The sequence below is a fragment of the Rattus rattus genome, chromosome 2 (assembly GCF_011064425.1).
Source record: "Rattus rattus isolate New Zealand chromosome 2, Rrattus_CSIRO_v1, whole genome shotgun sequence".
Classification (NCBI taxonomy): domain Eukaryota; kingdom Metazoa; phylum Chordata; class Mammalia; order Rodentia; family Muridae; genus Rattus; species Rattus rattus.
In genome coordinates this window covers 96,228,677-96,241,900 of record NC_046155.1, presented here as the reverse complement: position 1 = coordinate 96,241,900, position 13,224 = coordinate 96,228,677, and the positions used below count along the sequence as shown (strand labels likewise).

The 13,224-nt window shown below is 40.7% G+C and overlaps 1 protein-coding gene across 1 annotated transcript in view; it reads right to left on the bottom strand.

Annotated features, from left to right (window-relative positions):
• The window catches only part of Gdpd4 (glycerophosphodiester phosphodiesterase domain containing 4), an 83,361-nt gene extending 82,766 nt beyond the window's left edge, over positions 1-595 (bottom strand). Inside the window, exon 1 of the mRNA XM_032895071.1 lies at positions 413-595. Within this exon, the coding sequence (XP_032750962.1) occupies positions 413-595 (183 nt within the window). The remainder of the gene's footprint in view (positions 1-412) is intronic.
• Between the last annotated feature and the right edge of the window lie 12,629 nt (positions 596-13,224).

Here is a 13,224-nt window from a genome sequence, read left to right as displayed (position 1 = left end):
TAGTTGCATCCAAGTCTTCTCCAAAATTCAATGAATAAATGTAAAAGTGAATGAGAGAATGGATGAGTAAATGAATGATATAAAAGAGACATCAAGAAAAAGGAAGGAAATAAAATTGAGGGGCTAGCCAGGTGGTCAGCAGCACAGCTCTTACCTGGCACACAAAACCATAGATCTGATCTCCAGAAAACAAAAGAAGCAATAAAGAAAAGAGAGGAAAGGGAAAAAGAAGGCAGGAAAAGAAGACCTCAAGTCCATTCTACTCTGGCTCTGGGCATTCACAATATTTTGATGGGAAAACTGGAGCTTACTGTACCCAGCCTTGGGACTTCTGATGAGTTCTGCAGTGGTTAGGGACCCACCCACACCCACACCTAAGTAGGTGTAGTCTAGCTTCTTTCCATCTCTGTACCCGGGAGCAGCAACAGGATCCAAGTTCAGGCTTTTCCCACTCTCCGTATTGCCACTGGCAACTGTAGCAGCCAGTCAGGAGGGTGATGTAGCATTTGTAGTTGAAGAACTGCTCTATCCATAGACTGACATTCTCAATTGTGTTTCTTGACTTGCCAGTAGACTCAGCTTGGGTCTCTTCCATGATTCACCCTTTTGCTGGAAGGACAAATAAAGTAATCAGAACCTAGGGTAGCTCCTGTTCATTTTCTCTAGCCTGCCATCCATAGACAATTCTACCAACGATAGATAGGTAAGAACGCACATTTACAACCAAAGGACGAAATGTGGGATTCACAGCAGAGGAATAAAAGCTTCCTCCAAGCTGCCCAACTCACTCACTCACTCACTCACTCACTCACTCACTCACTCACTCACCAAATACCGTTTGTAGGCACTGCACCACGCCAGGTAGAGTTCTCTCACTTCTGAAGTGAGACCACAACTCTACCCTAGTCAACCAAAAGGTGCTAAAAAGCCCCAATCACACAGTTTCTAACTGCAATGTTCTCTCAGGATGTTCAATGCATGGGTGACATATGAAAAATGCCATCTTCCTAACGTGCGAAACCCAACCTCCTGTCCCTTTCCCTTCTTCCTCTCTGCCATAGTTGGAGTTACTGTGATTTAAAAAAAACAAAAAAAACACCATGGCCAAAAGCAACATGGAGAGGAAAGGACTCTGTTAGCTCACACTTCCGTAGAATAGTCCATCACCAAAAGCAGTGAAGACTGGAATGCAACAGGACAGGAACCTGGAGGCAGGAGCTGATGCAGAGGCCATGGAGGGTGCTGCTTACTGGCTTGTGTCTCATACCTTGCTCAGACTTCTTTCTTGTAGAACCCAGGAACACCAGCCAACAGCTGGGTACTGTCCATCAATCACTAACTAAGAAAATGCCCGACAGTACTGCCTGTAGCAGGATCTTATAGAGGTATTTTCTTAGTTGAGGTTCCCTTTTGTGACTTTAGCTTGGTGAGGTTGACATAAGCCTATCCAGTATACTCTCCATGCGGGATCAGTCACAGTCAGCTTTAACTGTGCACGGTAGAATATTCAAAAACAGTAACAGTTGAAAAGATAAAGTTTTGTTTCGTCTTGTTTTGTTTTTGAGACAGTGTTTCTCTGTGTAACCCTGGCTGTCTCTAAATCAAGCTCTCCTTTAACCCAGAGATCCACTTTCCTCTGTTGGTTATCTGCGCAGCTGAAAAAAAAATACACATTTGTTTTCCTTTTTGTCGACATCTAGAGATCATACAATGAGAATTCAGTGTAATCGCGTGGTGCTGCGCACCTGTAACCAGTATCTACTCAGGCTGAGGAGGAAGGGGGACTTTGAAGTTGCTGTGGACTGAAGAGCTGGGGCCTGTCTTTACAGGGATCTGAAGGGAGGGGGAGAGAGGAGGAGGGAGGGGCGTGTGGCTTCACAATGGCATTAAGAACTCAGTTGTCTTCCACTTTGCTGTTCACCTCTCTCATCCAAGTTATGGCTAGCAGAAAATAGGAGAACAAAGGAGAGGACTCTGCCTTACTTTAAGGACTTTTACAGAAGCTAGCCATGGCATTTCACTCACAGACATTTTCTTATTGGTAAGAAAAAGGGGAACAGGCAAGTGGTAAGTGAACAGATACTCAGTTTTCTCAGTGTATCATGAGACGATCTTGGGTTGGTAACATGGCTCACCATGTTCTGCAATATTCTCTTGAAATAACCCAGGATGTTAAATGCATGGGTGACATATGAAAAATGCCATCCTCTACCAAGCCTTAAAACCTGAGTTCAATCCCCCAGTAGCCACATGGTGGAAGGAGAAGGCCAAATCCCATATGTTTTCATGTGACTGCCACTTTTGTGCTGTAGAACATGTATACACACACACACAATCCAAACAAAATGAAAGAAAAAAGCTTAAAGAATGTTGTTTTCATACCAAGGGACTTTCAAAGAACCTATAAATTCAGCCAGTGTGTGAGTGTGTGTGTGTGTGTGTGTGTGTGTGAGAGAGAGAGAGAGAGAGAGAGAAGTATTTAAAAACAAACAAGAAAACTCATGAAGAAAAAAACAAAAATAAGTGGTAATGATAGAAATAATTATAAAGCCATAAAGGAGCAAATGCGACAGTCTTTACTACTAGAGACTTTCAGCCATGCTCCATTTTGTTTCTTATGAACATCATCTGTGTCTTCACTGAAGAATCTCCGTCTACTGGGGCTGGCAACGTGTCTCAGCAATTAAGACTGCTGCTGCTATTCCAGATCGAACTTAAGTTCCCAGAACCCACACGGGGTGCTCACGGCCTCCATAACTACACCTTCAGGAGATCTGACATCCTCTTCTCAGGAAACCCACACACATGCATGCATTCTCTCTCTCTCTCTCTCTCTCTCTCTCTCTCTCTCTCACACACACACACACACACACACACACACACACACAAATAAAATTTAAAATATAGAACAAAACAGACAAACAAAGTCCCTAGTCTCAACTCCTACTTTGACCAAAATGGAATAGCAAAAATTGTGGTGACACTTATGGACACTTGATCCTTGACGAAGAAGCCAAAAGTATACAATGAAAAAAGAAAGCATCTTTAATAAATGGTGCTGGTCTAACTGGATGTCTGTATTATAAAAATGGAAATAGATCCATATTTGTCACCTTGTACAAAGCTCAAGTCCAAGCTGATCAAGTACCTCAACATAAAATCAGAGACACTGATTCTAATAGAAGAAAAAGTGGAAAAGAGTCTTGAACTCATTGACACGGGGAAATTTCCTAAACAGAAGTCCAATGGCTCATGCTCTAAGATCAAAAATTGATAAATGGGACCTCATGAAACTGGAAAGTTTCTGTAAGGAAAAGGACATAGTCAATAGAACAAACCAGCAACTTACAGATTGGGGAAAAAAACTTCACTAACCCCACATCTGATAGAGGGCTAATATCCAAAATATATAAGGAACTCAAGAAATTAACCTCAAAAAAACCAAACCCATTCAAAAGATAGAATATAGAGCTAAACAGACAATCCAGAACAGGGAATCAAAAATGTTCAAAGTCCTGAGTCATCAGGGAAATGAAATCAAAACAACCCTGAGATTTCACCTCACACCAATCAGAATGGCTAAGATCAAATACTCAGGAGACAGCAGATACTGGGGAAGATGTGGAGAAAGAGGAACACTCCTCCTTTGCTGGTGGGACTGAAAACTGGCACAACCACTGTGGAAATCAATCTGGCGGTTCTTCAGAAAATTGAAAATTGTTCTACCTGAAGACCCAGCTATACCACTCACTCTTTGGCAAATACAAAAAGAAGCCCCGCCATGCCACAGAGCCACATGCTCCACTATGTTCATAGCAGCCTTATCTGTGATAGCCAGAATCTGGAAACAACCCAGATGTCCCACAACAGAAAAATGGATACAGAAAATGTGGTTCATTTACATAATGGAATACTACTCAGCTATTAAGAATGAGGACCTTGGGGTTGGGGATTTAGCTCAGTGGTAGAGTGCTTGCCTAGGAAGTGCAAGGCCCTGGGTTCGGTCCCCAGCCCCGGAAAAAAAAAAAAAAAAAAAGAATGAGGATCTCATGAGTTTTGCAGGTCATAGAAACTCATAGAAAATATCATCCTGAGTGAGGTAATTCAGACCCAAAAGAACATGCATAGTATGTACTCACTAATAAGTGGATATTAGCCAAAAAAAAGGTACAGAATACACAGGATACAGTCCACAGAAATCAAGAAGGTTGACAAGCAGAAGGGCCCAAGTGAGGATACCTCAATCCCACCTGGGAGGGAGAAAAAAATCACAGGAGGCAGAGGGAGGGAGGGTCCTAGGTGGGAGAGGTGAGTGTGAGGGGGAAAAGGGAGAACATTATCAGGTATGGGGGAGTGGGGAGACAGAAGAAAAGCCCTAAGGACCAGCAGGATGAATGGGAATATGCAACCTCAGGGTGTGGGAGATGGGGGGAACCTTCTAGAAAGTTCCAGAGATCTGGGAGGTGAGAGAGCCTCAGGACTTAAAAGGAGAGACCTTAGATGAAATGCCTAACAGTGGGAGAAGGAACTTGTAGAAAGACTGGGCATCAAGTGGAGGGATGGGGTTGCCGTCCCACAGTCAAAAACTCTGACCCAGAATTGTTCCTGTCTGAAAGAGCTGCAGGGACAAAAATGGAGAAGAGACTGAGGGAAAGGAGATCTAGCGACTGACCCACCTTCAGATCCATCTCAAGGGAGGCTCCAAGGCCTGACACTATTACTGAGGCTATGATGTGCTTACAGACAGGAACCTAGCATGGCAGTCCTATGAGAGGTCAAACAAGCAGCTGACTGAGACAGAAGCAGATACTTACACCCAACCATTGGACTGAAGATGGGGACCCCTATGGTTGAATTAGGCTGGAAGAAGCTGAGGAGGAGGAGACCCCATAGAAAGATGAGCAGTCTCAACCAACCTAGACCCCTGAGATCTCTCAGACACTGAGCCACCAACCGGGCAGCATACACCAGCTGATATGAGGCCCCTGACACATATACAGCAGAGGTCTGCCTGGTCTGGCCTCAGTGAGAAAAGATGTGCCTAGCCCTTGTGAGACTAGAGGCTCCAGGGAGTGGGGAACCCTGGCAGGTAGAGGCAGGGACATCCTCTTGGAGATAGAGGGAGGGAACTGGGGGGGGGGTACCTGGAGGAAGGGAATGGTTGAAGTGTTAAGAAAAAAAGTAATTGAAAAAGGATCCCCAAGAGAGGAAAAATGAATAAGTAAGCATTATTAATGACTATTTTATAATATCTATAGAATATGAGGTCAAAGCTCCAATAAAGAGAATATAGGTAGAGGTGGGAAGCCTCCACAAATTAAGCAAGCATAAAGAATTAGGGAGGGGCTGGAGAGATGGTTCAGTGGTTAAGAGCACTGACTGCTCTTCCAGAGGTCCTGAGTTCAAATCCCAGCAACCACATGGTGGCTCACCTATAAAAAAAAAAGAATTAGGGAGAAGCAAGTATTAAGCTCCTGAATCTACAGTTGAATACTGAAAGACTATGCATGGTTAAAAGCACCCAACCAATCACCTGATCCTAGACGAGTGAGTGAGTAAGCCCCAAAGCCCAACCAAAGAAATAAGGAAAAACAAAACCAGTGCAACTCCTCCAAAACTGAACGATTCACAGATTAATGGCTTCCAATGAGATTGGATAAGATGAATGCTAGATAACTCAAAAGAATGACTGTAAGCATATTCAAAGAAACCAAAGAAGACACAAATTTCTGGATGAATTCCTAGAGAATACGAACAAGTGAGTGAAATAAGAAATGTAATATAGGATATCGTCTTAGTTAGGGTTTTACTGCCGTGAACAGACACCATGACCAAGGCAACTCTTATAAGGACAGCATTTCATATTGCCAGTCCCTGGGCTGAGCATATACAAATCATCACAGATATGAAGGTGGAATCCAATAAAGATACAGAAATATTGAAGAAAGTCAAACTGAAAGAATGGAAATGAGAAGCCCAATATTTGAATAGAAGCGCCATATGGGTCTGACGAGATGACTTAGTGAGGGAGAGCAGCTGCTCTGCAAGCATGACTTGAGGAGCCGAGCTTGAGTCCTCAGCACTATGTAAAAAGCTGGGCATGGCTATGTGTGCTTCTAACTACAGCATTGATGGATCCTACCAAAAATTAAATAAACCAAAAAGTGAGGTCAGATTCAGTGAGAGATCCATCTTAAAGCAGTAAATTAGAAAATAGAGAAGATATCTGGTGTTTTGCTCTGGTCTCTGTGTGTGCACAGATGCACACCCTACATTCATATGCATGCAATGCACATACACTCCATGGAGAAACCTCACCAAGGTGAGGAAAGGTGAAGGGGAAAACAGAATATCAGAACTTGAAGACAATGAGAGCAATTGGTCAAAGATAATTTAAAAAACAAACCTACAAATGGAACATTCAATATATATGGAACACTATGAAAAGACCAAATCATAGACATACAAGAAGGAAACCTTCATGCTAAAAGCAGAGGAAGAATTCTCATCAAAATTGCAGCAGAAAATATCCCAAATCTAAGAGAAAAGACGCCCATCTGGGTACAAGAATTAGCGACACCAAACAGACAAGACCAGAGAAGAACCTCTTCACATCATAGTTATAATAATAAATAGAACAAAGATAGCAGATTGTAAGCTGCAACAGACACCAAACCACATATAAAAGTGTACTCATCACAATAACAGCAAACTTATCAACAATGACTTCCCAAGTTAGGAGGGCTTGGAAGGATGTATTTCAAGTTCTAAACAACAACTGCCAGCCACACTGTAATATCTGAAAGGGGGAAAAATTCCATGATAAAAAATAGGCTAAGGTAATTCATAACCATTAAGCCATCTACAAAAGATATTTGATGGAATCCTTCAAAGAAAAGGTAAAGCACACCCACAAGGATACAGGAAATAACATTAGTACAGTTAGACAAGTGAGGAACAGGAAAACATCAAACATTACAAGATCAATGACATAACAGAGATTAACATATACATTTCAACAGTAACTCTTGAATGTTAATGGTCTCAATTTCTCACTCAAAAGATAGACTAACAAGTTGGATTTACAAACAGGATCCATCTATTTGTTGGTTTTAAGGAACACACCTCACCATCAAAGGCAGATAAAACCTTGGGGAAAGAATGGAACCACACGCTCTTAAGAAACAGGCAACTGCCACTATCCTAATATTTGACAAAACAGATTTCAAACCAAGGCTAATCAGAAGAAATTAGTCTTCACTTCATAATTATTAGGAGAACAGTCCATTAAGAGAGCACTACAATTCTAAACAGTCCCCAATCATAGTTACACTCAATCTTAGAAAATAAATATTACTAGATTTAAAGACATTAATCTCAAACACAGTAATAGAGGGTGACGTTAATAGACTATCCTCACCGATGGAGGTAATGTTGACAAAAAGAAGTATAGAAACATCTGAGTGTTCAATAAAATCATGGGCCTAACTTTCCACCTAAACTGCAGAGCATCCCATTCAAACATGCTCTTCTCAGCAGCCCACGGGATATTCTCCAAACTAGATAACAGATACAAGTCAAAACACAACAACTATAAGGAAATTGACACAATTTCTTATAGTCTACGTAATAAAAAATTTTGTGGAACAAAACTAGAGATCAATAAAAAGAGAAACTTCATAGAGACTGACAAACATACTATTGAGTAATAAATCGGTCATTGAAAAAATCAAGATAGAAAATGTAAAAGTCCTAGAATTATATGAAGACAAAAGCACAACATACCAAAACCTGGGTCACAATGCAAGCAGTCCTAAAAGGGAAGTTTGCAGTGAAAGGTGCCTAATTAAAAGTCCAGAGATCTCCAGTAAGTAATGGCCGCACCATAGGTAGGGCCTGAACAAACAAAAACAAGCCAAACTCAAAGTTAATAGATGGAAAGATGTAATTATGATCAGGTAGAAATTAATAAAAAGGAAAAATTAAATACACAAAATTAATAAAAGAATGAGTTGTTCTTAAAGCAAGACTGACAAACCCTTAGCCAAACTAACAAAAAGAAAACTCCATTTAGTACAATTAAGATAAAACTGGAGACTTTATAACAGATATCAAAATAATTCAGAAAATCATTATGTAGATAATATCTTTAAAACTTATAGTCCAGGTTGGGGATTTAGCTCAGTGGTAGAGCGCTTGCCTAGCAAGCGCAAGGCCCTGGGTTTGGTCCCCAGCTCCGAAAAAAAGAAAAGAAAAAAAAAACTTATAGTCCAGGTTCGAGAGATGGCTCAGCAGTTAAGAGCATTGACTACTCTTCCAGAGGTCCTGAGTTCAATTCCCAGCAACCACATGGTGGCTCACAACCATCTGTAATGGGATCCAATGCCTTCTTCTGGTGTGTCTGAAGATAGCAACAGTATATATATATATATATATGTGTGTGTGTGTGTGTGTGTGTGTGTGTGTAATCTTTAAGGAAAAAGAAAAAGAAAAAAGAAAAAACTTACAGTCCATTAAATGTGAAAATCTAGAAGAAACAAATCAATTTCCCAACATATATGACCCACCAAAATTAAACCACAATATAAACAATTTAAGTCTCTATAAAAAGCAACAAAATTAAAGAAGCAATAAAAAGAAATTCTCCCAACAGAAAAAAATTTCATACCCAGATGGATCCATTGCTGAAATCTACCAGGCCTATAAGGAAGAACTAACACCAGCGACTTGCAGACTATTCACAAAAGATAACAAAAGGATCCCTTCCTAACTGATTTTCAAGTATACAATATGAAAAGAAAATTATTGGGGTTGGGGATTTAGCTCACTGGTACAGTGCTTGCCTTGCAAGCACAAGGCCCTGGGTTCAGTCCTCAGCTCCAGAAAAAAGAAAGAAAGAAAGAAAGAAAACAAAGAAAAGAAAATTATTGATCAATCTCCCTCATGATGAAAAATGAAAAAAAAAATCTTAACAAATTACCTACAAACTGACTTCAAGAATACATCAGATATCTCATTAACTATGATAAACTATGGCTTCATTACAGGATGGAGTAATAATAGTTCAGCTTGCACAAATCAGCACACAAATGGACCCAAGAACTGAAATCACATGATCATCACTAGAGATGAAGAAATGGCCTTTGACAAAGCCTAATGTTCCTTTGTGACAAAAATCTCAGAGAGTCTACGAACAAGGGGAATGCATCTCAGCATAGGAAAGGCTTTATATAACAAACCCACAGCCCACATAATAGAAAACCGAGGGAAACCTCAGAGCATTTCCACCCAGATCCGGAATAAAACAAGAAAGAACAAAAAGGATACCAGTAGGGAAAAGTTACAATATCCTTATTTTCAGATGATGATTTTATACACAGAGACTATCAGGACTCTGCTTAAAAACTCTTAAAGATGATAAACACTTTCAACGAAGTGGCGGGATACAAACTTAAATAAAGAGCTGTATCCTTCCTACAAAACATTCTGAGGAAAGGAAACAGCTCTATTCCTAACGCCCTAGAAAATGCCTTAGAATGAACTAACTAACCAAGGAAGTGAAAGACCGCAACAATGAAAGCTTTAAACCCTAAACAAGGAACTGGAGGCGGACACTAGAAGACGGAAAGACTTCCCATGCTCATAGATTGGGACAATTAATGTGAAAATCGTCGTTCTTCCATAAGCAACCTACACATTCAGTGAAACCCTTCCCTCAAACGTCCAACACCATTATTCACAGAGACTGAGACAACAATCTTAAGATTCATATGGAAGCACAAACGACCCCAGATAGACAAAACAATCTTGAGGAAAAAGACTATTTCTGTTTTGTCTTACTGTTCTAGTCAAGAACTCTGCTGAGTAAAAGTGGAGAGAGTGGAGACCCTTGTCTCAGGGTAATCTGTCTGATTTCAAGTTATACTACAGGTCAGCCATTGTAATTAAAAACAGCACAGCACTAACACAAAGACAGTCAGATTGATCGGTGGGCTAGAATGGAGGGTCCAGAGGGAAGCCCACACAGCTAGTTTTTGACAAAGATGCTAGAAGTGTGTGTTGGAAGAAAAGAGCCTTTTCAACAAATTGTGATGGGAAAACTGGATATCTCCATGTACAAGGATGGAACTAAACATTTTTCTCTCACTCTGCAGAAAAATAACTCAAAATTGATCAACGCCTTTAATGTAAGACCCCAAAACCCTGAAACTTCTAAGAGGGAGAAGCAGGAAAACTACGTCAAGATATAGGCATAGGTAAGGCTTTCTGAATGGAAATAAGTACTAAGGAAATAAGGCCAACAACCAACAAATGAGACATCAAGAAATTAAATAGCTCTGTACAGGAAACGAAATAGTTAACCGAATGAAGAAACAGCCTATAGAATGGGACAAAATCCTTGCCTGCTCTGATTAACAAAGAAACTATACTTGGAATTTACAAAAAAAAAAAAAAAAGGAAAATAAAAAAACAAGGAAACGTCCTAATTTAAAGATGGGGGAGGGGCTTTGGAACTAACTAGAGGTCGCAAAAGATATTCAAAGGACCAATAATTATTTTTAAAAGTGCTCCATATCTTTATCCACCAAGGAAATGCAAATAGGAAGTCTTTTGAAATTCCATCTCACTCTGGTTATAATGGCTATGATCAAGAAATCAAATGGCAGCAATGTTCTTGAAGATGTTAAGAAAAGGGAGCTTTATTCATTGTTTGGCAGAGTACAGACTGCTGCAGTCACTATGGGAATCAGTTAGCACTTTCTTAAAAACATAAAAAGGAACTTTCCATATGATCCAGCTCTATTACTCCTGGGCACACAGCCAAAGGAGTCTACAGATCCTACCGCAGGGATGCATTCATGCTTACTGCTGGTCTATTCACAGTAGCAAAGTTCTAGAATCAACCTAGATGCATATTAACTGATGAATGGATAATGAAAATGTGGTCCATTTAAACAGATCCACAGCCATTAATAAGACAAATGCAGTAATCAAGTATCTCTCTGGCAAGGAGAAGCCCAGGCCTAAGAGGGTTCATGGCCAGATCCTACCAAACCATTAAAGAAGAGCTGACACCAAGGCTTCTCGGCCTGTTCCGTAGAACGGAAGGGAAGGAAAATCAAATATGATCTTAATTTATCCTAAGTTCTATAGGTTTAACACAATCCCAACTCCCAACAGGACCTCTGTGGGCTTTTGGTAGAAAGCAATATACTGCTGTAAGATTCATACAGAAAGTCAAAGGAAATAGAAAGTCAAACAATAGTTCGAGGACTCAAACTACGCTGAGACTTAGATAAAGTAACTGAGAACAGAACTAGGGAAAAGGAAAACATGGGTCAGTATTACCAAGGTAATTCACTGGAGAAGGGATAGTTAGCTCTTGTTTGCTCAGTTGGGAGGGTGGGTGGGTGGATGGCTTTGTATCTGTGGTTTTGTTTGTTTGTCTGTTTATCTTTTTTCAGTTAGAAACTCATATAGACCAAGGGGGGACTTCAAACTCGCTATGTAGCCAAGGCTGGTACTGGATGCATCTGCATAATCTGGGTACCTTCCACCTCAAGATCCTGCACTTAATCATTACCAAGTGCTTCCACTCCGGACTTACAGGTCCTGAGGGTTAGGACCATTTAGACCACTATAGTTAATTTCTACACTACTCAGTTTTCCCTCTCGAAGCTTGAACTAACAGGTCCGTAGAACTACAAAGGTTATCTTGTTTCATACTTTCACTCCCTAGCCACTTCTCCAATTGCAGTCCTTAGCCAAGCTCTACAATAGCCTCCAAAATATTGCTCTACACACGCACACACACACACACACACACACACACACACACACACACACACTCCTAAATATAACCTGCTCAGTCCAGTTTATTTGTATGTGTGTTTTCAGGGCTGAGCATTTCACAATGGACAACTAATTGGTGTGCTCTCCCAAGACAAGGTCTTGCTATGAAGCCCAGGTTGGCCCAAACTCTCAATCTTCTTGTCTCAGAATTCTGAGTCACTAAGGTTGTAGGCATGAGCTACCAGGCCCAATAAAAATAATATGTTTTGAATATGTAAAGTTTATTGTATCTAGTTATGCTTTAACGAACGTTTTTAAAAATATTTATTTATTAATATGCATTAGTGTTTTATGTGCATGTATGACTGTGAAGGCGCCAGATCCCCTGGAACTGGAGTTACAGACAGTTGTGGGCTGCCATGGGAGTACTGGGAATTGAAATCAGGACCTCTGGAAGAGCAGCCAGTGCTCTTAACATTGAGCTATCTCTCCAGCCCTAAATAAAGCTTTTCTAAAGAACTAATAAAGAACTCAAGAAACTAACCACACAAAAAACCAAACAACCCAATCAAAAAATGGGGTATAGAACTAAATCGAGAATTCACAACAGAGGAATCACAAATGGCTGAGAAGCATCTAAAGAAATGTTCAAAGTCCTTAGTGATCAGAGAAATGCAAATCAAACGACCCTGAGATTCCACCTTACACCAGTCAGAATGGCTAAGATCAAAAACTCAGGTGACAATACTTGTTGGTGAGGGTGTGGAGAAGGAGGAACACTCCTCCATTGCTGGTGGGATTGCAAACTGGTACAACCACTCTGGAAATCAATCTGGAGGTTCCTCAGAACATTGGAAATAGACCTACCTGAAGATCCAGAAATACCACTCTTGGGAATATACTCACAAGATGCCCCACCATGCCGCAGGGGCACATGTTCCACTATGCTCATAGCAGCCTTATTTGAGATAGCCAGAAGCTGGAAACAACCCAGATGTCCCACAACAGAAAAATGGATACAGAAAATGTGGTTCATTTACACAATAAAATACTCAGCTATTAAGAACGAGGATATCCTGAGTTTTGCAGGCAAATAGATGGAACTAGAAAACATTATCTTGAGTGAGGTAACTTAGACCCAAAAGGATGTGCACAGTATGTTCTCACTAATAAGTGGATATTAGCAAAAGAACAAACAAAAAAGTACAGAATACCAAAGATACAGTCCACAGAACTCAAAAAGATCAACAAGCAGAAGGGCCCAAGTGAAGACACCTCGGTCCCACTTGGGAGGGAGAAGAAAGCAACCACAAGTAGGGAGGTAGGGAGGGCCAGGGTAGGGAAAGGGGGTGGGGGAGCGGGGACAGGAGAACTTGATCTGATATTGGATGGAGGAAAAGGATTGAAGCCCTGAGGGCCAGCAGAAAGAAT